General features: G+C 52.8%; 1 protein-coding gene across 5 annotated transcripts; it reads left to right on the plus strand.

The window, feature by feature from the left end:
* Positions 1 to 1,828: 1,828 nt before the first annotated feature.
* Positions 1,829 to 25,228, plus strand: LOC144943552 (RING finger protein 32-like). 5 transcript variants are annotated; one of them, XM_078871127.1, is made up of 9 exons: positions 1,829 to 1,882; positions 4,585 to 4,693; positions 5,559 to 5,808; positions 6,455 to 6,600; positions 8,570 to 8,602; positions 11,570 to 11,694; positions 15,204 to 15,312; positions 15,683 to 15,829; positions 22,826 to 25,228. In XM_078871127.1, the coding sequence occupies exons 2-9, from the start codon at positions 4,643 to 4,645 to the stop codon at positions 23,282 to 23,284; spliced, it is 1,320 nt and encodes a 439-aa protein (XP_078727253.1). In that variant the 5' UTR covers positions 1,829 to 1,882; positions 4,585 to 4,642; the 3' UTR covers positions 23,285 to 25,228. The 5 variants fall into 5 exon arrangements, with proteins under 5 accessions (XP_078727253.1, XP_078727255.1, XP_078727252.1 ...); XM_078871129.1 differs by lacking the exon at positions 11,570 to 11,694; XM_078871126.1 differs by lacking the exon at positions 22,826 to 25,228 and having other exon boundaries at positions 15,683 to 16,388.
* Positions 25,229 to 25,467: the final 239 nt, after the last annotated feature.

Raw genomic sequence — 25,467 nt, forward strand, 5'->3', positions numbered from 1 at the left:
CGTTGTGGTAACATCACCGCCATTTAGTGATGAATGGTGGTTGTTGTTGTGAGTGAGTGAGGGTGAGTGCGGGTGAGTTAAGGTGTGGGGAGCAGTAGAGTAGCGGCTAGCGCGCTGCGCGGGTGAGTGAGTGAGGGTGAGTGAGGGTGAGTGAGTGAGTGAGGGTGAGTGAGTGAGTGGGTGAGGGTGAGTGAGTGAGTGAGGGTGAGCGAGTGAGGGTGAGTGAGTGAGGGTGAGTGAGTGGGTGAGGGTGAGTGAGTGAGTGAGGGTGAGTGAGGGTGAGCGAGTGAGGGTGAGTGAGTGTGAGTGAGTGAGGGTGAGTGAGTGAGTGAGGGTGAGTGAGTGAGTGAGTGGGTAAGGGTGAGTGAGTGAGGGTGAGTGAGTGGGTGAGGGTGAGTGAGTGAGGGTGAGTGAGGGTGAGTGAGTGAGTGGGTCAGTGAGTGAGAGTTAGTGAGGGTGAGTGAATGAGGGTGAGTGAGGGTGAGTGAGGGTGAGTGAGGGAGTGAGTGAGGGTGAGGGTGAGTTTGGGTAAGTGAGTGAGTGAGGGTGAGTGAGGGAGTGAGTGAGGGTGAGTGAGTGAGGGTGAGTGGGTGAGGGTGAGTGAGTGGGTGAGTGAGTGAGTGAGGGTGAGTGGGTTAGTGAGGGTGAGTGAGTGGGTGAGGGTGAGTGAGTGAGGGTGAGTGAGGGTGAGCGAGTGAGAGTGAGTGAGTGAGGGTGAGTGAGTGGGTGAGGGTGAGTGAGTGAGTGAGGGTGAGTGAGGGTGAGCGGGTGAGTGAGTGTGAGTGAGTGTGAGTGAGTGAGGGTGAGTGAGTAAGTGAGGGTGAGTGAGTGGGTGAGGGTGAGTGAGTGAGTGAGGGTGAGTGAGGGTGAGCGAGTGAGGGTGAGTGAGTGAGTGAGGGTGAGTGAGTGGGTAAGGGTGAGGGAGTGAGGGTGAGCGAGTGAGGGTGAGTGAGTGTGAGTGAGTGAGGGTGAGTGAGGGTGAGTGAGTGAGTGGGTAAGGGTGAGTGAGTGAGGGTGAGTGAGTGAGTGGGTGAGGGTGAGTGAGTGAGGGTGAGTGAGTGAGGGTGAGTGAGTGAGTGAGTGGGTCAGTGAGTGAGAGTTAGTGAGGGTGAGTAAATGAGGGTGAGTGAGGGTGAGTGGGTGAGGGTGAGTGAGGGAGTGAGTGAGGGTGAGTGATGGTAAGGGTGAGTGAGGGTGGGTGAGTGAGGGTGAGTGAGTGGGTGAGGGTGAGTGAGTGAGTGAGTGGGTGAGGGTGAGTGAGGGTGAGCGAGTGAGAGTGAGTGAGTGAGTGTGAGTGAGTGAGGGTGAGTGAGTGAGTGAGTGCGTGAGTGAGTGAGTGAGGGTGAGTGAGGGTGAGTGAGTGAGTGAGGGTGAGCGAGTGAGGGTGAGTGAGTGTGAGTGAATGAGTGAGGGTGAGTGAGTGAGTGAGGGTGAGTGAGTGAGTGGGTGAGGGTGAGTGAGTGAGGGTGAGTGAGTGAGGGTGAGTGAGTGAGTGAGTGAGTGTCAGTGAGTGAGAGTTAGTGAGGGTGAGTGAATGAGGGTGAGTGGGTGAGGGTGAGTGAGTGAGTGAGGGTGAGTGAGTGAGTGAGGGTGAGTGAGTGGATGGGTGAGGGTGAGTGAGTGGGTGAGTGAGGGTGAGTGAGTGAGGGTGAGTGAGTGGGTGAGGGTGAGTGAGTGGGTGAGTGGGTGAGGGTGAGTGAGGGTGAGTGAGTGATGGTGAGTGAGGGTGAGTGAGTGAACAGGGGGAGGGGTGTCAAGAGGGGAGGGGGAGGGGGGGTCAAGTGGATAAGGGGGGATGGGGAGGTCACGTGGCTTCCGGTCTGACGTCAGTCTCCACGGTAACCGTGGACACGATGGCCGCGCACCTCAGACACGCGAACAGGTAAGAGAGAGATAGAGCGTTGTGGGTGAGAGAGAGAGAGGTGTGGGTGAGCGCTGTGGGTGAGAGAGAGAGCGCTGTTAGCGAGCGCCTATCATGGGCAGCGCGGGGTGGGTGGGGCGGGCTGCGCCCCACGCCGTCTTTGTCTCCCCCGTGTTCACGGTCACACAAGCTGCCGGCTAATTTACGGCCTAGTTGACCCAGGGGAGGCTGGCGGTGTGGATCATCATTGCAGGACTTGACTCACTCACTCACACACTCACACACACTCACCCAATCACACTCACACACTCACTCACACACTCACTCACACACTCACTCACCCACACTCACATTCACACACTCATCCACTCACTCACACACACACTCACCCAATCACACTCACACACTCACTCACACACTCACTCACCCACACTCACCCACACTCACTCACACACTCACAAACACTCACACACTCTCACTCACACTCACTCACACTCACCCACCCACTCACGCTCATCCACCCACTCACCCACCCACCCACTCACCCACCCACCCATTCACGCTCACCAACCCACTCACGCTCACCAACCCACTCACACTCACCCACCCACTCACGCTCACCCACCCACTCACGCTCACCCACCCACTCACGCTCACCCACCCACTCACGCTCACCCACCCACTCACGCTCACCCATCCACTCACGCTCACCCATCCACTCACGCTCACCCACTCACACTCACCCACCCACTCACGCTCACCAACCCACTCACGCTCACCCACCCACTCACGCTCACCCACCCACTCACACTCACCCACTCACGCTCACCCACCCACCCACTCACGCTCACCCACCCACTCAGGCTCACCCACCCACTCACGCTCACCCACCCACTCACACTCACCCACCCACTCACGCTCACCAATCCACTCACGCTCACCCACCCACTCACACTCACCCACCCACTCGCACTCACCCATCCACTCGCGCTCACCCATCCACTCACGCTCACCAACCCACTCACGCTCACCCACCCACTCACGCTCACCCACCCACTCACGCTCACCCACCCACTCACACTCACCCACCCACTCACACTCACCCACTCACGCTCACCCACCCACTCACGCTCACCAATCCACTCACGCTCACCCACCCACTCACACTCACCCACCCACTCACGCTCACCAACCCACTCACGCTCACCCACCCACTCACGCTCACCCACCCACTCACGCTCACCCACCCACTCACACTCACCCACCCACTCACACTCACCCACTCATGCTCACCCACCCACTCACACTCACCCACCCACTCACGCTCACCCACCCACACTCACCCACTCACCCACCCACTCACACTCACCCACCCACTCACGCTGACCAACCCACTCACGCTCACCCACCCACCCACTCACGCTCACCCACCCACTCACACTCACCCACTCACACTCACCCACCCACTCACGCTCACCGACCCACCCACTCACGCTCACCCACCCACTCACGCTCACCCACCCACTCACACTCACCCACCCACCCACTCACGCTCACCCACTCACGCTCACCCACTCACTCACCCACCCACTCACGCTCACCAACCCACTCACACTCACCCACCCACTCACGCTGACCAACCCACTCACGCTCACCCACCCACTCACACTCACCCACTCACACTCACCCACCCACTCACGCTCACCGACCCACCCACTCACGCTCACCCACCCACTCACGCTCACCCACCCACTCACACTCACCCACCCACCCACTCACGCTCACCCACTCACGCTCACCCACTCACTCACCCACCCACTCACGCTCACCAACCCACTCACGCTCACCCACCCACTCACGCTCACCCACCCACTCAAACTCACCCGCCCACTCACGCTCACCCACCCACTCACACTCACCCACGCACACTCACCCACCCACTCACGCTCACCAACCCACTCACACTCACCCACCCACCCACTCACGCTAATCAACCCACTCACACTCACCCACTCACACTCACCCTCACACTCACCCACCCACCCACTCACGCTCACCAATCCACTCACGCTCACCAACCCACTCACGCTCACCCACCCACTCACACTCACCCACTCACTCACACTCACCCACTCACACTCACCCACCCACTCACACTCACCCACCCACTCACGCTCACCCACCCACACTCACCCATCCACTCACGCTCACCAACCCACTCACGCTCACCCACCCACACTCACCCACCCACTCACGCTCACCCACCCACTCACGCTCACCCACCCACTCACACTCACCCACTCACTCACACTCACCCACTCACACTCACCCACCCACTCACACTCACCCACCCACTCACGCTCACCCACCCACACTCACCCATCCACTCACGCTCACCAACCCACTCACGCTCACCCACTCACGCTCACCCACTCACCCACCCACCCACTCTCACCCACCCACTCACGCTCACCCACCCACTCACGCTCACCCACCCACTCACGCTCACCAACCCACTCACGCTCACCCACCCACTCACCCACCCACTCACCCACCCACTCACACTCACCCACCCACCCACTCACGCTCACCAGGCTGTAGTTCACCCTCACCCCTCTCTCTGCCTGTTCCCCCGCACGCTCCACGCTGGAACTCGCTCTCTCCCCCGCCCCCTCCCCCTCCCCCGCCCCACCCCCTCCCCACCTTCTCCACTGCTACTGTAGCTGACTGAGCCCCTCCGAGCTCGGCACCCCGTGGAGGAGGAGGAGGCGGAGCGGGGGGATGGCGGCACCGCGGACATCGCAGCGCGGAGGGGACTCGAACCCGGCCACGGTGGGTACAGGGAGTCAAGGAGGGTACAGGGAGTCAAGGGGGGTGCGGGGAGTCAATGGGGTGCGGGGAGTCAAGGGGGGTGCAGGGAGTCAAGGAGGGTGTAGGGAGTCAAGGAGGGTGGAGGGAGTCAAGGAGGGTGGAGGGAGTCAAGGAGGGTGCAGGGAGTCAAGGGGGTGCAGGGAGTCTGAGTGGGTGCAGGGAGTCAAGGAGGGTGCAGGGAGTCAAGGAGGGTGCAGGGAGTCAAGGGGGGAGTGCAGGGAGTCAAGGGGGGTGCAGGGAGTCAAGGGGGGTGCAGGGAGTCGTTAGTAATCTCTCGGAGGAGGATATCAGAGTGTGTCTCTCTCTGAAGTGACAAGTCGTCTGGGGGGCCCCTAGGTCCACTCGGCCTGTAAGAGTTGTTATCTCGCGTGGAAGTCGTGGCAGATCCAAGGGAAGGAAAGTGGGGACAGTGCCTCTTGACACAGAGTATCGGTGTGTGTATTGCTCATGTACCAGAGAACATGTTGCATAACGTGGTATCTCCCCTCCGGGAAGTTTATAGCTCTGCCCCTGTGTGGTGCTATTGGTGGTGGTGCTGGTGATGATGGTGGTGATGATGGTGGTGGTGGTGCCGCTAATGATGGTGGTGCTGGTGGTAGTGAGGGTGGTGGTGGTTGTAGTGATGGCGCTAATGGTGGTGGTGGCGATGGTGGTGGTGAGGGTGGTGGTGCTGGTGCTGTTGGTGATGAACACCAGCTTTTAACAGCCATTGGCCTTGTCTGGTGCTGACCTCGCCACCACCCCTATCAGCTGTGCCCGACGGCAGCCTTAATAGGCGCTTGCTAACAACGCAACGGGCATCCTGTGCGTGCCGCCACCTCTCCAGGTGAAGGAGCTCAGCTCGGCGATCGTTGCCATGGCGATGCAGGACCACATCGCCCGCGACCTGGGCCTGACGCAGGCCCTGACTAGGCCCAGGGTGCCCCGGGGCCCGAGGCTTCGACAACGAGGGCAGGGTGGTCCTGAGGGGGGTCCCAGTCGGGGGACTGGTGGGGGTCCCGGGGGGGGCCCGAGCGGGGGCCCCGATGAGGAGCGGGAGTACGTGCTGGGCCCCAGAGCGCCTCCGCTCACTCTGGGTGGGTGACCTCACCTCGTCACAACGACAACAACAAACTCACCCGTTTGCCAAACTCACCAGTTTGCCAAACTCAAACTCACTCGCTCAGACTCACTCACTCAAACTCACACTAAATCTCACCCACTCAAACTCACCCACGCAAACTCACACACTCAAACTCACACTCAAACTCACAGACTCAAACTCACACACTCAAACTCACCCACTCAAACTCACCCACTCAAGCTCACTCATTCAAACTCACACTCAAACTTACACACACAAACTCACCCACTCAAACTCATCCATTCAAACTCACACACTCAAACTCACCCACTCAAACTCACCAACTCTAGTGGTTCGCACACTGCGTTAGAAACCATGCAACCCGAGTCCGTTTCCCGCTCACAACCAACACCTGTGATGCATATCTGTGTTTGCCCTGAGCCTCTCATAGGTCGACTCCGTATTAGACGAGTACCACGTGCAGTGTGTAAACCTCAGCACCGGGGAGACAAAGGTGGGCGGGCGTGGTTTTTTTGCTGGCCGCACCACCCCTTCACAAATGCTCCGTGCTGCTTTTTAATAGGCGCTCGCTAACAGCACTTGCAGCCGACAGTCTGCTAAATCTACAGGGGGGGTATCTTTGCCTTGTGCGTGCCCAGCGCAGCGCCTGTGCCTGGTGCCGGCGCCGCAGGGCGCTGCGCTCTCCCAGGAGGAATGGCGCTTCGTGAAGTCACGCTCCGCCCAGCGCGACCTCTTCTCACTGCCCTGCGTGATCTGCCGTGACGAGCTGGGGGCCCACACACAGGTGCCCCCTACCCCCCCTCCGTGAGCCTGCGCCCCCCCCCCCCCCTGTGACCTCCACGTGACCCCTGCGTAATCCCCCGTGACCCAGCGTGACCCCCCTTGACCCCGTATGACCCCTGACCCCCCCCCGCCCGTGGCCCCCCCACCCCCATGACCCTCTGCCACCCTGCAACCTGTACCCAGTTACCCGCCTTCGCCACCAGCGGGATTCGTAATTGAATGTTTCGGGTCAAAAATGTGTGTTGTTAAACCCCTCCTCCACCCGACACTGACGATTGAACGAGCGTGGCCAACATATCACTGACTCAGCAGCACCCACCAGTGTTGTTGCTCTGTGTATGCCCGTTAAATCTTCTTTCGCACCGCACGTAGCCAACCGTGCTACTCGGAGGAGCGCGACGCGCACTCGGATTTAACAACCGCCATCAACAGGAGGCAGTTTGCCGGAGTTATATTCTGCCCTGAAATTGCCAAAGAGATGATCATCAAGGGGACGGGTTTATTGTTCAAGTCTGGCCAGCGATGACGCCGATGGATAGGACAGACATCATGATGATGGGTAGGACACACATCATGATGATGAGTAGGACGATGGGTAGGATGATGGGTAGGACACGCATCATGTTAATGGGTAGCATGATGGGTAGGATGATGGGTAGGACGATGGGTAGGACACGCATCATGTTGATGAGTAGGATGATGGGTAGGACACACATGATGATGGGTAGGATGATGGGTAGGATGATGGGTAGGATGATGGGTAGGACGATGGGTAGGATGATGGGTAGGACACGCATCATGTTGATGAGTAGGATGATGGGTAGGACACACATGATGATGGGTAGGATGATGGGTAGGATGATGGGTAGGACACACATCATGAGGAGGGCTGCAGTCGTCCAAATGGAAGAAGAAAAAAACCACACCGGCCGTGAACCCCCACATCTAGAAGCATCAATTGAGACGATGCAGCTGACATGGCCGCCATAAATGTCCAAATGACAAGACACTTTTTTGAGCTGCTGCCATTTGTGGTCGCCAGGTCGAATCAGTGGCCAGGTCGACTCGGTGGGCTCTGCCTGGTAGGATGGATCTGGCTGAGTGTTGTACTTGTCTGTGTCTGGGAGATTTGTTTACCTTTCTTGTACTTCACACTCCCATTGTGGTTTTGTTCCCGTTTGTTGTCGTCACGTTCTTACCCGGTGCCCCTGAATGGACATCTGTTAAAAAAAGAGCTTTATAGCTCATCGGATTCCTCCAGCTGCAGTATAAATACTGATTTTGAACCTGGCGACGCGAGTTCGATTTCCGCTTGCGGTTCAACGCCAACGGCGGAAGGAATCCGATGAGCTCTGAAGCTCTTTGTCACAGATGTCCAGCAGGGGCACGGGGTCAGCGAGTTCCAACAACAAACAGTACCAACAATCATTAGGCGTGCAAAGTGTAGGAAAGGTAAAACTAATCGCTCAAAATAAATCCGTCAAATAGATCAGGTCTATAGCCACCACCACCCTGAATCGCGGTGAGTCGTTGGCCTAGGAGGCGCGTCAGAGTGGCGGTCAGTTAACCAACTTGCAACAACTCCATCAAAGCCCCTTGTGATGAAAAAATTGGTTCAACACGTCGGCATTTGTGACTAATGTTATCCATAAGAGGGTTTTTTTGGGTTAGATCGCGCGAATATAAATGTGTCATTGAACCCGCCACCACCTGACACGGACAATCAGTAAGGTTTGTCACGTATACAAAACGTCGCGTTTATTGCCAGAAATGGGTAAAGCCTATTCTTATTTATTTTCATTTTGATGCTGGCAAAAAGAAAAAGGTCCCATAGATAAAAAAAAAAACCCTTTCTACCTTCGGGAGGGCAGTCTGCCTGTGACGGCTCGGTGTGTGTGTGGTGAGCGTCACATTTGCTGAACTCCTCACCCTCACCACCCTCCTCACCCTCACCACCCTCCTCACCCCAGGTGCTGCTGTCCTGCTCCCACGTCTTCCACCAGGTAAGGCAGCGGTCCTCACCGGACAGCTGTGCTGCCCCTGCTGCCCCTGCTGCCCCTGCTGCTGTTGCTGCACGTGACTGCTGCCTGTAGTCCAGCGCTGTGAGGAGGTGGCGGCGGCGGGGGTTGGCGGATCACGCGCAGATTGTCGCAAAACTCACTCAATTCCCACGGGTGGGCTGGGCGTCGTGGAGGAACCATACCCCGGCTCGCCCAGGAGGAGACGGTACAGCAGAGCGAGGAATAATCTCCGTCTGTCGCGTCTGCGTGGGATAGAGCGTTGCTCCCTCGCGTGCGTGCGTTTTCTCCGGGTGCTCTGATTCTGCTCCCACGTGTACAAACACTCGTCATTAATTGGCTGAAAACGTCGTAGTCTACGCGCGCCTCTGTGTTTGCAGATTGCGCAGCGTTGTGAGCTGTAGTTAAATACATGCTGCTGCTATAACAACGCAATATTATCACCACGATTACCCATGTGAAATGTGTTACCATGCCTCAGCTCCATTCACCACTGCTCCTCAACGCACCACTCACCATCCCCGCCGCTCACTGCCCGCATAAACAACATCCCTCGTGCAAAAAGATAACTGCAAAGCTCCCCCGTGTAGCCCCTAACGTACTGTTGGGGCAAGTGCTATTAGCAAGCGCTTATGAAGGCCGGGACGGTGCACGAAGGAGTGTGTGGCCACTACCATGCCTGGCCGCCTTTGTCCACCCAGTGGTGATGTTTATACACCGCAGCAGGTACTCATTTGAGACTGAGTCGACCTAGGAGAGGCCCAGGACCGGTTCAGATCATCATCGCTGATGTTGGTGGCCGTAACCATGAATCGAACTCGGGTTTCCGGGTTTGTAGCGCAGTGTGCTAACTGCTGCGCCACGACTCCCCTCGCCCAACACGCGGACACCACCACCGCACACAACGCATCTCTCCCTACCCATCGCCATCACCACCACCACCGCACACCACGCATCTCACCCTACCCATCACCACCGCACACCACGCATCTCACCCTACCCATCACTACCACCACCACCACCGCACACAACGCATCTCACCCTACCCATCACCATCACTACCACCACCGCACACAACGCATCTCTCCCTACCCATCGCCATCACCACCACCACCGCACACCACGCATCTCACCCTACCCATCACCACCACCACCGCACACCACGCATCTCACCCTACCCATCACCATCACTACCACCACCGCACACCACGCATCTCACCCTACCCATCACCATCACTACCACCACCGCACACCACGCATCTCTCCCTACCCATCACTACCACCACCACCACCGCACACCACGCATCTCACCCTGCCCATCACCACCACCACCGCACACCACGTATCTCTCCCTACCAATCACTACCACCACCACCGCACACAACGCATCTCACCCTACCCATCACTACCACCACCACCGCACACCACGCATCTCACCCTGCCCATCACCACAACCACCGCACACCACGCATCTCTCTCTACCAATCACTACCACCACCACCGCACACAACGCATCTCACCCTACCCATCACTACCACCACCACCGCACACGACGCATCTCACCCTACCTATCGCCATCACTACCACCACCGCACACCACCGCACACTCCATACGGATCTCACCCTACCCATCGCCATCACCACCGCACACCACGCATCTCACCCTACCCATCGCCATCACCACCACCACCGCACCCCACGCATCTCACCCTACCCACCACCACCGCACACCACGCATCTCACCCTACCCATCACCACTACCACCGCACACAACGTATCTCAGCCTACCCATCGCCATCACTACCACCACCACCGCACACTCCATACGGATCTCACCCTACCCATCGCCATCACTACCACCACCACCGCACACCACGCATCTCTCCCTACCCATTGCCATCACTACCACCACCACCGCACTCCATACGGATCTCACCCCACTCTCCGGACCCTGACTTCCAACTCACAATGGCCGCACTATTTACTAGCACGGCCGCCGAGTGTGATGATGCCGTGTGTGATGATGGTGTGTGTGATGATACTGACTGTCATGATGCTGTGTGTTGACACTGTGTGTGCCGATACTGTGTGATGACACTGTGTGATGATACTGTTTGCGATGACGTATGTGATGATGATGTGTGTGATGATGACGTGGTGATGATACTGAGTGTGATGATGCTGTGTGTTGACGCAGTATGTGATGCAGTCTAATAATGTTAATCATGTTACATATCCACCACAACCACACTGAGTCGCGGGAGGGTCCTACCTGCTGCAAGATATTTAATGACTAACTAATTATGAAACCGGAGCACCCACTTGCGGGATGGGGTAACACTCAGTACAGATGTAAACAGATGGTGATTAGTCCATTTGCTGAGCTGCCTTCTGGTGAGCCACCGATCCTAGCCGCTAGAGTGCTGGATTACAGGATGCGTGCATCGCCATCACCGCCCGGGCACATGTGGTGGTTCAGTCTAATATTAGAGTCTAGTATTAGACTCGATTATTAGAGTCTAGTATTAGAATCTAGTATTAGAGTCTGGTATTAAAGTCTAGTATTAGAGTCTAGTATTAGAGTTTAGTATTAGAGTATTAAAGTCTAGTATTAAAGTCTAGTATTAGAGTCTCGTATTAAAGTCGAGTATTAGAGTCTAGTATTAGAGTATTAAAGTCCTGTATTAAAGTGTAGTATTAAAGTCTAGTATTCCAGTATTAAAGTCTAGTATTAGAGTGTAGTATTAAAGTCTAGTATTAGAGTGTAGTATTCCAGTATTAAAGTTAGAGTGTAGCATTAACCAAGGTGGCCTGATGGAATCGAACCGCCAACGTCCGCAACAAATGACAAACGCGCTACCGCTGGTCGGCACCCCCCCCCCCCCCCCCCCAGACACTCCACCTGAGTCACTCTCACCGCAGACCTCGCCCCCCCCCTCCCGTGCCCCCCAGGGATGTGTGGAGGCGCTGGAGCGAGTGGCGCGCTGCCGACGCTGCCCCGTGTGCCGCGTGTCTCCCTATGAGGCTCGCGTCGTGCACGAAGCCTCCCGCCTCTACCGCCACAAGTGTGCCACGCGGTGCGCTCAGCAATGACAGCCACCACAACCACCACAACCAACACAAACACCACAACCACCACAACCACACAGCAAACACACAACAACACAGATGAACAATTCCTGCGACTTATTATTTGTTTCTTTCGGTTAAGTCACGTCTAAAGATAAAATAATAAATTAAATTAAATAATAGAATACGACGTTTCGATTGCAACACAAGCAATCATCATCAGGTATAATGAAATAGTGACATAAAATCTAACCAGAAAACTATAGACAGACATATTAGCAGACAGATATCACCAAGATACATAGCGAGAGCAACACAGGTAACAGAGAGGGGTGATCGTCTCTGTGTGGTGGCCTTAAATAGACAGAGGGGGGGCGGAGGCAGAGAGAGGGAGGAGGGTTAGAGAAAAAAATAGCATATCAATGAGTGGTCAACAGACGTGGTGCTGCGAATGCGATGGCACGGCAAGCAAGCCTGAAAATCAGGAGGACACACTAAAATTAAATAACCTAGTAAAATATCGAAATGTAATGTAATACAACACAGAGGGTCGGTCAACACACAATTAACGCATAGCCTGGTTGATTACGTATTTCAAAGATTGCTAAGTTAGAATTTAAGTGTGAACAATCTAAAGAGAGGACACAGGCAGAGAAAACAAGTCGCCAGAGAGAGAGAAAAAAGATAAGCTTAAAACTTCCCCGTAGAAGTGGTTCAATCTTAATTTTAGAACTTTCGTGACTGCAGGAATTATTATTTGTTTCTTTCGGTTAAGTCACGTCTAAAGATAAAATAATAAATTAAATTAAATAATAGAATACGACGTTTCGATTGCAACACAAGCAATCATCATCAGGTATAATGAAATAGTGACATAAAATCTAACCAGAAAACTATAGACAGACATATTAGCAGACAGATATTACCAAGATACATAGCGAGAGCAACACAGGTAACAGAGAGGGGTGAGCGTCTCTGTGTGGTGGCCTTAAATAGACAGAGGGGGGGCGGAGGCAGAGAGAGGGAGGAGGGTTAGAGAAAAAAATAGCATATCAATGAGTGGTCAACAGACGTGGTGCTGCGAATGCGATGGCACGGCAAGCAAGCCTGAAAATCAGGAGAAGGACACACTAAAATTAAATAACCTAGTAAAATATCGAAATGTAATGTAATACAACACAGAGGGTCGGTCAACACACAATTAACGCATAGCCTGGTTGATTACGTATTTCAAAGATTGCTAAGTTAGAATTTAAGTGTGAACAATCTAAAGAGAGGACACAGGCAGAGAAAACAAGTCGCCAGAGAGAGAGAAAAAAGATAAGCTTAAAACTTCCCCGTAGAAGTGGTTCAATCTTAATTTTAGAACTTTCGTGACTGCAGGAATTATTATTTGTTTCTTTCGGTTAAGTCACGTCTAAAGATAAAATAATAAATTAAATTAAATAATAGAATACGACGTTTCGATTGCAACACAAGCAATCATCATCAGGTATAATGAAATAGTGACATAAAATCTAACCAGAAAACTATAGACAGACATATTAGCAGACAGATATCACCAAGATACATAGCGAGAGCAACACAGGTAACAGAGAGGGGTGATCGTCTCTGTGTGGTGGCCTTAAATAGACAGAGGGGGGGCGGAGGCAGAGAGAGGGAGGAGGGTTAGAGAAAAAAATAGCATATCAATGAGTGGTCAACAGACGTGGTGCTGCGAATGCGATGGCACGGCAAGCAAGCCTGAAAATCAGGAGGACACACTAAAATTAAATAACCTAGTAAAATATCGAAATGTAATGTAATACAACACAGAGGGTCGGTCAACACACAATTAACGCATAGCCTGGTTGATTACGTATTTCAAAGATTGCTAAGTTAGAATTTAAGTGTGAACAATCTAAAGAGAGGACACAGGCAGAGAAAACAAGTCGCCAGAGAGAGAGAAAAAAGATAAGCTTAAAACTTCCCCGTAGAAGTGGTTCAATCTTAATTTTAGAACTTTCGTGACTGCAGGAATTATTATTTGTTTCTTTCGGTTAAGTCACGTCTAAAGATAAAATAATAAATTAAATTAAATAATAGAATACGACGTTTCGATTGCAACACAAGCAATCATCATCAGGTATAATGAAATAGTGACATAAAATCTAACCAGAAAACTATAGACAGACATATTAGCAGACAGATATCACCAAGATACATAGCGAGAGCAACACAGGTAACAGAGAGGGGTGATCGTCTCTGTGTGGTGGCCTTAAATAGACAGAGGGGGGGGGCGGAGATTGAACCACTTCTACGGGGAAGTTTTAAGCTTATCTTTTTTCTCTCTCTCTGGCGACTTGTTTTCTCTGCCTGTGTCCTCTCTTTAGATTGTTCACACTTAAATTCTAACTTAGCAATCTTTGAAATACGTAATCAACCAGGCTATGCGTTAATTGTGTGTTGACCGACCCTCTGTGTTGTATTACATTACATTTCGATATTTTACTAGGTTATTTAATTTTAGTGTGTCCTCCTGATTTTCAGGCTTGCTTGCCGTGCCATCGCATTCGCAGCACCACGTCTGTTGACCACTCATTGATATGCTATTTTTTTCTCTAACCCTCCTCCCTCTCTCTGCCTCCGCCCCCCCTCTGTCTATTTAAGGCCACCACACAGAGACGATCACCCCTCTCTGTTACCTGTGTTGCTCTCGCTATGTATCTTGGTGATATCTGTCTGCTAATATGTCTGTCTATAGTTTTCTGGTTAGATTTTATGTCACTATTTCATTATACCTGATGATGATTGCTTGTGTTGCAATCGAAACGTCGTATTCTATTATTTAATTTAATTTATTATTTTATCTTTAGACGTGACTTAACCGAAAGAAACAAATAATAATTCCTGCAGTCACGAAAGTTCTAAAATTAAGATTAATTCCTGCGACGTTAACAAGAACATCTGCTGATGCCGTCACATTGGCAGTGATGTACAAGCACAGCGCACAGCGAACCTCGGCACGCGCGGTGACGGCAATGGCCCCTCTTCTTCTTCTTCACGGCACTCGAACAAAGCTGGCTGAGTCTGTCGATCTCTGTCTCTCTCTAGGCCATCTTAAGCCTCCCGTACATCACGTGACGCATGTGCGTGACCACCGCGTTTCTGTGTGTGACGACAGTTGCTAGTCAATACCAACAACATCACCACCACCACCGACTTAATGATGTTGCTGATGATGCTGCTGCTACTGCTGCTGCTGCTACTCACTGCTGTTCTGCCATTGATGATGATGCTCGTGATGATACGACTGCTGCTAGTGATGCTCCTGATGCTCATGATGCTCATGATGACAATGATCATGGTATTGATACCTCCCCTGGTACTTTTCCTGACCCTTCTGATACTTCTACTACTACTGATGATGCTGCTGCTGGTACCGAGTAGGCTGTAGGCGTGGTGGAGGGGCGTCTCTGCTGCTACGTGTACTACTGCTGCTGTTGCTGCTGTTGCTACTGCTGCTGGTACCGAGTAGGCTGCAGGCGTGGTGGAGGGGCGTCTCTGCCCGGGTGCGGTTCCGCCGCCTCCGCGAGTCCGTGCCGCCCCGCGACCCCGCGCTGCGCCGCCGCTTCTACGAGAACAAGGTGCCCTGCTGATGATGATGATGGTTACACTGCTGACGATGATGATTATGCTGATGATGATGGTCACGCTGCTGATGATAATGGTTACGCTGCTCCTGATGATGGTTATGCTGTTACTGATGATGATGGTTATACTGCTGCTGATGATTATGCTGCTGCTGATGATGATTATGCTGCTACTGATGATGACGGTGATGATGATGTTGATAATAACCATTTATTTTTATATGGCGACTGTGTGACCCCGCGCCCCCACGACCCCACGACCGTGTGACCCCACGACCGTGTGACCCCACAATCATGTGATCCTGTGACCATGTGACCCCACCACTTTGTGACCCCATGACTTGCGACCCTGTGACCCCGCAAGCTGCTGGTGCTGGGCGAGCGTCTGGTTCGTGCGTGCGACTCCGGCGTGGACGCCTTCCTGCGGGAGATGGAGGTGGAGCGCGAGCGGCGAGCACAGCAGAGCGAGGGGGCGAGCGCCAGCTGGGACTGGGAGCGCATCGAGGCCACGGTGCTCACACAGAACACCCCCTCACACACACACCCTGTCACACACACCGTCACACACACACCCCCTCACACACACACCTTGTCACACACACCGTCACACACACACCCCGTCACACACACCGTCACACACACACCCCCTCACACACACACCCTGTCACACACCGTCACACACACACCCTGTCACACACCGTCACACACACACACCCCGTCACACATTCACACAGTACACCCCCTCACACACACACCCCGTCACACACACCCCGTCACACACACCGTCACACATTCACACAGTCACACCGTCATACTGTCACACTGTCACACACCCTGTCACACACACCGTCACACTGTCAGACACAGCCACACAAACACACCATCACACATCCCGTCACACAGTCACACATTCACACCATCACACCATCACACATCCCGTCACACCGTCACACAGTCACACAGTCACACCGCCACACTGTCACAACAACAACCGCAATTCACCACTAAGTGGCGGTAACATCACCACGGCACTTGTGCCAGGCAGTAGGTCACGGGACAGACCCAGGTGCCATGGGTTATATTATGAGTGTCGCTCTTCTGCCCTCCATTGTTGCTGGAGGACGACTGCCTCCAACTGCCCAGTAGCGTCCTTTACGAGCCTCCTCCACAGAGGCCGATCTTGACACCGCTGGTACCAGTCATCGGCAGGTCCACTCAGCTCCACGTAATCCTGTACCACATCACTCGATCTCTTCTATAGCCCGTGCCGCGCCCATTTAGCCCCCTCTATCCAGCCGAACAAAAGCTGTTTAGGCATGCGGTGGCTGAGCATGCGGGCTACATGACCCAGCCAACGCAGCCTTGCCTGCCGGAGGAGCTCACCGATGGGACTTTGTCCAGATCTTTCAAGGATTTGTGAGCTCCTCACACAATCCAGCCTGCAGGTTAAACACAGGATGGATCCTAGGCAGGCCAGCCGAAATGTTTCTCACTGGTGAAGATGTTCCATTAGGGGGGTCCACGTTTCGCAATCATAGAGAAGGGAGGGAATGACCGTGGCCGAGAAGACCCGAAACTTTGTGTGGAGCGACAGACCAGGTAGCTTCCACACAGCGTTACAGAACCGATGAAAATATAATGCTGAACGACTAATTCGGAGTGAGACCTCTGCTGTCAAACTGTAGCCGATAATGAGCACACTGCCCAGGTATGGAAAACTCTCCACTGTCTCCACAACTACCCCATCTGTCACACACACTGTCACACCATCAGATACACCATCACATACAGTCACACCATCACACAGTCACACCGTCACACACACAGTACAAAGCACACTGTCACACCCAATGAATACCCGCCAATACCAATACCTGCAATTCGCCACTAAGTGACGTTGATGTCACCACGGCGCCTGTGCCAGGCCAGGTGCACTTTGAGGCCACGTGAAGTGTTGAAGGCTAACAGGAAGTCACGGCACAGGCCCAGGTGCCATGGGTCGGCTGACTAAGATGACCGGTAGATGTACCAGCTGTACCCCCTACTGTGCCAACTCACTGCATTTTAGCCGCCCGGCACTCCCATCGTTGTTGTGAGCGTCGCTCCTCTGCCCTCCGATGTTGTTGGAGGGCAGCCTCCAACTGCCCAGTAGCGTCCTTCACGAGCTTCCTCCACAGAGGCCGATCTCGACACTGCTGGTACCAGTCATCAGTTCATGTTTCTCCAGCCCGTGCTATGCCCATTTTGCCCCCTCTCTCCAGCCAAACAGAAGCTGCTTGGGCATGTGGTAGGCTACATGGCCCCGCCAATGCAGACTTGCCTGCTGGAGAGCACATCAATGGGACTGTGTCCAGATCTTTCAAGGATCTGTGAGCTCCTCACACAATCCAGTCTGGTTAAACCCAGGATAGATCGCAGGCAGGCCAACCTGAATCTTTTAAACTGGTGCAGATGCTCATTTCAAGGGCTCCACGTTATTAAATGAGGGCATAAATGTGGCCAGGTAGCTTCCACACAGCGTTACGCAGCTGATAAAAAGTTAATGCTGCTTGATTTATTTGGAATGAGACTTCCGCTATCAAACTGGAGCTCATTATGTATGTATGGTGAACTTGTTTCGCACCGTACGTAGCCAGCTTTGCTAATCAGGTGCGGAAATCACACCGCCCAGATACGGAAACTTCTCCACTCTGTCCCCAACTGCTCCACCATTAGGGAGTGTTTGATGACACCAAATACTCAGACACGTGCTTTGATTTCTGTTTTGATAGTCATGCCCCATCTCTTAGTGGCATGCTCCAGGTTCAACAGTTGCATCTCCAACTCCTTCTCAGAGTAAGCAGCAATTACCAGATCATACGCATACATTACAAATTTGACCAATATGGAGCCATCCCTCGACTGCACTTGGGCATCGATCAGCCTGCCATTGTATCTGTACTGGATAGAAACTCCACTGGTACAGCCAGGAAAAGGTTCTAGAAATAAGTGGTCAAAGAAGATGTTAAATAGTGGTTGGGCCAGAGGACATCCCTGTCTACACCGACATGGGAACCAAAAATGCTCCGACTCCTTGCCACACAGCTTTACCTGGGCCTGCTTACCATGATGAAGGTCCTTAATGATTGTTAGCAGACGGTCAGGGACTCTCAAAGCACGAACAACAGCTCAGAGCCCTGGCCTATTAATTGGAATCATAGGCCTTGACCAGGTCAGTAATACAAAGATGTTACTTCCTGTTAATATCCCCGACACCTCTGCTGTAACAGACGGACAGAGAAAATGGGTGTCCGTGCAGAACCGCCCCGGTCTGAAATCACAAAACTCTCCTCAGTGCGCCTGGCAATGCGACGTTCAATACCCATCGCCAGGACCTGTTGCGGCCTCACAGAGGAGGGCGATACCCCGGTAGTCTCAGGATCTGGATCACTCTTTGTATCTCCTCTACAGATGGCACATTAGTCCACCACGCATAGGGACTGTAGCCCCAGCAGGTTCACAAACCTTCCTTGCCCCATGATGATGTTTGATCTGAGCGGTTTCCCCTCTCCCAAAACCTCAACACAAATGCTCAGCAAACCTACAAACTTGTTCCTGGGGTCAGAGATCAGGTAATTGTTCTTTCCCTTCAGGATGGTTATAGATGTGCTGCTGAGAGATACTGTATTTTTTATTGAATCAAAGAGTGATTTGTGATCGCGCGCTACATACACACACAACTACAACAATCGTCGTTCACCACTAAGTGGCGGTGACTTCACGATGGAGCTTGTGCCATACTCTGTGCATTTGGAGGTCACGTGAAGTGTCGAAGGCCCGCTGGAAGGAGGTCATGTAACATACCCAGATACCATGGGTTGATTGATTGAGATGCCTGGCAGGTGCACCACCTGTGCTCCTCCCTGTGCTAACTTTCAGCGTTTTAGCTCTGCTCATTGTTGTGAGCGTCGCTCATCTGCCCTCCGTTGTTGGTGGAGGGCGGCTGCCTCAAACTGCCCAGCAGCGCCCTTCACGAAGACAAAGACCCCCCGTGTTGCATTTAACAGACTTTTGGGGCAAGTGCTGCTAGCGAGTAGCACCTATGAAGGCCAGCACAGCAAATGAGGGGGTGGGTGGCCAGTACCAGGCCCCACCGCCTTTGTCTCCCTAGTGGCGAAATGTACATACCACACTAGGTACTAATTTGAGGTTGAGTCGACCTAGGGGAGGCCCAGGACCGGCTCAGCTAATCGCCACTAGTGTTGGCCGTGAGCAGGAATCGAACTCGTATCGTCGGGTTTGGAGCACAGTAACACGCACGAAGACAGTGACAAAATGTAAGAACTTTGTACCCATCCCATAAACAGCTTGGTTTAACATTTCAGCAGCATTAGTTCAACACAAAACTCTCGTGTCTTCATCAGACAAGTCGGGCTGTGTGCTCGAATCAAAGAAGACTTCAACCAATGTGCCACAAAAACTCGTCACCTCTGTGTGGAGTTGAGACGTGAAGGAGGCGAATTGTCCCTGCTTAGTTACCTCGTTACTTCATTCTCCACAGCGATGCTGCGGATTATTGAGTATGTCGCATAACACCGTGCACCACCCGCAGCGCGCGGCACGGGGAGGGGGGTAGAGTGAACGGTGGGGGGATGAGGGAAGGGGGGGGCAGATAAAGAATGCGTGGGGAGTGAGAGGGAAGCATACTCTTCAACCCATACTGTTTACCCAGATTATTGTACAGGAAAATTAGTTTCCAGGTCCATACGGCGTACAGCCGTTTCAATATGGGCAAATATATATGCCTATTTGTTTGTGTTTCTCCCTTGTAATGGAACTTTGTAGCTTGAACGTTGAGATTTATAAGGGCACGGGGTGATCATTAAGGTCTGAATGTGTCTGTAATAAGGTAGGGCACTGATAAGGGATTAGCAGGTATGGGGAATGGATGGGAAAAGAGCGGAGGAACGGGAGCGCAGGGTGCCGGGAGAGATGGGGGGAGGGCGGCCGAGGAGGATGCTGCTGCACCAGGGACTCGACGCTGCTGCCGGCCGAAGGAGGAGTGGAGTCTGTTTTTCACAGGGGGCAGTGGCAGGGAGACGGGTTCCCTTGGGGTGGCCACACGGGAGTCACGTGGTGCACGGGCGGCTTGAGCTGATTCGCACAGAGAGATGAAGGCACGGGCATGGCTCGGTTTACGCCCAGGATGCCTTCCTGGAAACCAGAACGTAAAGAGAAAGTACTTGAATTGAAGCAAGGAGATGGGATGGTGGATCGTAGCGTGGTGCGTTACCTAAACAGAGGATGCTCAGTAACCCATTGCGCATTTGTACCGTACGACCATCGCTGTGAAAAGTAAGTGCACGTTATTGATATGTTAAAATGTATTATACTATACGTATTATTATTTTAGAATTTATTTATTTTTTACACTTGCATAAACATAGTCGCCAGAATACGGTACGTGGGAAAACGTGTTGTAATGGAGTTCCCATGACAAGAGACAAGAGCCAGGCTGGGACGGTGACGCGCGAGCGCCACCTGGCGTGTGTGGACGTCGCGTGCAGCGTCAACACTGCCAGTGAGACTCAGCTCGACAGAAGGCTGCTGCTGCCTCTGGTGTAGACCACTTTCAAAGACAATGCCATATATTATCAGAGCCATTTAACACGTGGGCTTTCGCGACAAATATCATCCATAATATAGTTTTTTTTTGGGTCAGATCGCTAAACCCGCCACCTCCTAACACAGCCAATTAGAAAGGTTTTGTGACGTACACAGAACGTGCCAATTCGTCACTAGTACTGCACACCGGTGTGTTAGAGAGCAAAGCCACAACAGTTACAATCTGAGTACAATGTTTCGCCAGTAATTACATCTGGTTTCATCAGGCAACAGCCAGATTTGTGGCTGTCGCCTGACAGCCACAAGATGAATGGATATTCAGACGACACAATCCGTAAAGCAATCACCCCAACCGTTGGGAAAGAACCATCTGAGGACCCAATCAAAACCATCACCTTGACACACATAGGAGTCACCAAAATCATGAGCAAACACAAGATCCAGGTTCGATTCAACACAGTAGATAAAATTCGTGATCTGATCCCATCTATGAAGGATGTGATCCCTGACAAGGCAATACCCCGGTGTCTACAAACTAAGCTGTGTCTGCGGCAGTAGTTACATTGGAGAAACTAAGCGGCATGTCTCGGACCGTGTTCGTGAACACAAGGCAGATCTGAAACACGGTCGGACCAATACCTCAGCCGTGGCTGATCATTGTTTTAATGCGGTGGGCTCACACGAAATGTATTTATCCAAGACGAAGGTACTTTGCAAACCCACTGGCTATCAACAAGATTCGTTCATGAAGCCATCCAGATATATAGACACGGACACAATTTCAACCGAGAAGATGGGTACAAACTGAGCAATCATTAAGACGTTATTAACCAGTTTAAATCGTAACTGGCTGTGATGTTTCCACTCCTTCGTCTTCGACGCCGCTCTCCGATCTTCCATTAACATGCGAATCTCTCACATTAACATAGCCACTTCCGCGCCCTCTCCGATCTTACATTAACATGCTAATCTCTCACATTAACATGCTAATCTCTCACATTAACATGCTAATCTGTCACATTAACATAGCCACTTCCACGCCCTCGTCATGGAGGTTGCCCTCCGATCTCACATTAACATGCTAATCTCTCACATTAACATCACTAGCCCCGCCCACTTCGTTCATGACCCTTGGGCTACTCCCATTTCAAACCCTTAAAACCGTCTGCCTCAGCAGCTTTCCTCTCTTTTTAAATCCTTTATATTAAGTTCACTTGCTTGCGCGCTTACGACCGTGCAAATCTTTCGGTCGTTTTTTCACCCACTTCCCGTGATCCAATCGAGCTGACATTTTCCACACAGACTCGTTGTGCGTGACAATACATTTTCGTGAAAAAAATTTTTCCTAAATTTTACACTTTTTAGGAAAATATTTTTATATTTAATTACCAATTGCTTAATGGCGGCAGGCAATCATCTGACTCATAGGTGGCAGCCATCTCAAGCCAGAGGACGAGAGGACTCTACCCACCTGATGATGACCACTTGCGTTGCGATCGAACGTCGTCGTTTTTTTGTTATTTTCTTTCAACCTATCGACGTGACTTTACCGAAAGACCCAAAGAATATGAATTCCAGCGGTCACGAAAGCTTTAAGTCAAGATTTAAGAGAGAAACACAAACAAATAGATGCACATTTTTAGTGTTTGCCCGTATCAAAACGGCTGTACGCTGTATGGCCCTGAAAACTCAATTTCCCTGTAGAGGAATACGGGTTAAGCTGTATGGGTTGACAGGGATGTCACTGCATACAGATGAGAGGGGAGGGATTCAGAGTGGGGGCTGCCACACAGGGGTCACGTGATTCACGGGATGCTTGAGCCGTTTGAGAGAGAGAGAGAGTTGTGCACACGCCAGCTGGCAAGCACGTGGCCCTCACTCTTCCTTTCCTCGCCTCTCTCAGGCACTGGCGCGGGACCCACGCCTCTGCCCCATCTGCCTCACCCCGCTGTGGGCGCCGGCGCAGGAGGCTCCTGCTGGTGCCCGGCCCCTCTGGCAGCATGGCGGTGTCGGGGCCACCAAGGGGAGGGGCCGGGGGAGCGCAGCCCCCCAAAGAGGGGGGGCGGCGGTCACAGAGAGACGGGAACAGAAGCCGGGGACGCGGAGAGGGGCGGCGTGCCCCCCGGCGTGCCCCCCGGCATGCCCTCCGGCGCTGAGCCCAGCGGGAGCGCCCCCGGTGCTCCTGTCGTGTGCCCACGTGTACCACGACGCGTGCCTCGAGGCGCTGGAGGGGTTCTCTGTGGGAGTCCTGCGCCTCTGCCCTTTGTGCCGGGCTCCCTACAGCAAGAGGCTCCTGCGGGACCCCCGCGAAGGGAGGCAGGGGGGGTTGCTACCACGGGACCCCCCCCCCCCCCCCCGATGATGATGCAGTGACCACACTCATCCCGCATCAAATCATGCAATCAGTGGCAGAGTGAGCGGCTCGCAGGTAGCAGCCACTAAGGCTGCGAGTTTAAACCTGTTTGGGGGCATAGGGGTCGCGTTTGACTCGGTCCAACTGCACCCAGGGGGGTCATGCTCGTCCACGCAGGGGGGTCATCCTCGTCCACCCAGGGGGGTCATCGTCCACGCAGGGGAAGAGAGCCTCAAGTCGCCCCGCCTGGCGATCCACATCCACCCATGCTCATCTTTATGCTCATCTTCCAGATAATCATCATCTCCATCATCAGCATCACAATCTTGATTTATCCTGGAAGATTTCCGATGCGTTTGAAGATCTTTTTTTCACAGCTGTCCAGTAGGGGTTCGCGGGTCAGCGAGAAAAGGTAATTAAGTCGCTAAAAATAAATGTATATGTTCGTTCGTTTCTCAGTCCGCTTGTCCTGGTGAGGGTCGCGGTGGCAGCGTGTTGAGTAGTGGCGGTCCACACGTCCCTCTCCCTGGCGACAGACTCCAGCTGTTCCGTGTGGAATTTCCAGGCCAGCCGAGCGACATAGTCCCGCCAGCGTGTCCTGGGCCCATTCTCAACACCAATGTAAGCTTGGGACAAGGCAGCACACGAACAACAGTCCCTCAATTTCATTGCACGTTAAACTTGCATTTACGATGCGTGTGTGAGATTCAACGTTACAAATCACATTTGCAAGCGTGGCTGTATCGGTATCATTCCATCACCCTAAAGTTGACATCATCCGGCTCAATCCAACAAGATCGTCATTGCTTTATCGTCATCATCATCTCAACCGGATCATAATTATAATCAGGAACAAGTCATCGGGGTATGATGGCAGTACAGCAAGAGGGTACATTTCCATCTACACTGGGATGACCCCCACTTCACACTTGGGGGGTTTCTCTGGGCGCTCCGGTTCCCTCCCAGCTGCATAAACCCTCGCCCACGGAGCTGGCCAAACATTCCAGTACAGGGCCCCAGAGCTTGGGCAATTGTTGGTAGCATCAGTCCGGGTCCGCCTTCCTCCTCACTTGTTGTGCGCCTCCGAACGATTCTTTCTTTCTCTCAAAGTGAACCAATACTGTGCACGCTAGTTGCTAAATTACTATCAAGATCGACTCAGCGTCATCGTCGTCGTCATCACCGTCTCTCCAGGATGGGTAAAGTGAGCACCACCACGAGAGGCTGAATCGCTCGGTGAAGAGAAGTCAACGTTGGCTGGTGTCGCGTTCATTAGACCTTGACTTGGCCTCGCCAAAGTAATGTGGATCTTGTTCCACTGGCTCAGGACCGCTCAGTATATGTAAGTCTGTGTGTCTTGATGTAAGTTTATGAGTGTCTTATGTAAGTCTATGGGTCTCGATGTGAGTCTAAGTCTTATGGCCAACACTAGTGACAATTATTTGAATCGGTCCTGGGCCTCCCCTAGGTCGACTCAGCCTAAAATGAGTACCTGGGGCGGTGTGTAAACATCGCCACTGGGGAGACAAAGGCGGTCGGGCGTGGTGCTGGCCACCCAAGCCCTCGTGTACCGTGCCGGCCTTCATCGTTACTCGCTAACAGTATTTGACGATACAGTCTGTGAAGGCCATCCAGGGATCTTTGTATTGTGTCTATGCAAGTCTGCGGGTGTTTGTTAATTGACTATTTCCAGGTGAAATGCGGCAACGCCTCGACATCCGCCAGGGTGCAATTCCTGAAAATCTGCGCGAAAGTAGAATTGGCGAACGTTGGTGCGATGTTTATGTCTGGGGAGAGGGGATTGAGGCCCCACCTCCGACTGAACATACGGGAGAAAATGAAAATGTTTGGTAGCATTAATCCTGCCTTGTGCACATAAATAACATCCATACACTTATTTAAAGTGTGCATAATACTAATTAGTAATATGACAAAAAAACATCAATAAATTACAGTGTGAATCTAGAAATAGTTTGTTACCGATGTTGATTCTGGGGGCGTGATGATGATTCTACTCTGGCGGTCATCGTCACCCTTTGCCCCCACACTTACCCGATCGCCCTTTCGTGTGTCTCTTCGTTACCCCTTGCCCCCACACTTACCCCGATCGCCCTTTCGTGTCTCTTCGTTACCCCTTGCCCCCACACTTACCCCGATCGCCATCTCGTGTGTCTCTTCGTTACCCCTTGCCC

The sequence above is a fragment of the Lampetra fluviatilis genome, chromosome 31 (genome assembly GCF_964198595.1).
Source record: "Lampetra fluviatilis chromosome 31, kcLamFluv1.1, whole genome shotgun sequence".
NCBI classification, from domain to species: Eukaryota; Metazoa; Chordata; class Hyperoartia; order Petromyzontiformes; family Petromyzontidae; genus Lampetra; species Lampetra fluviatilis.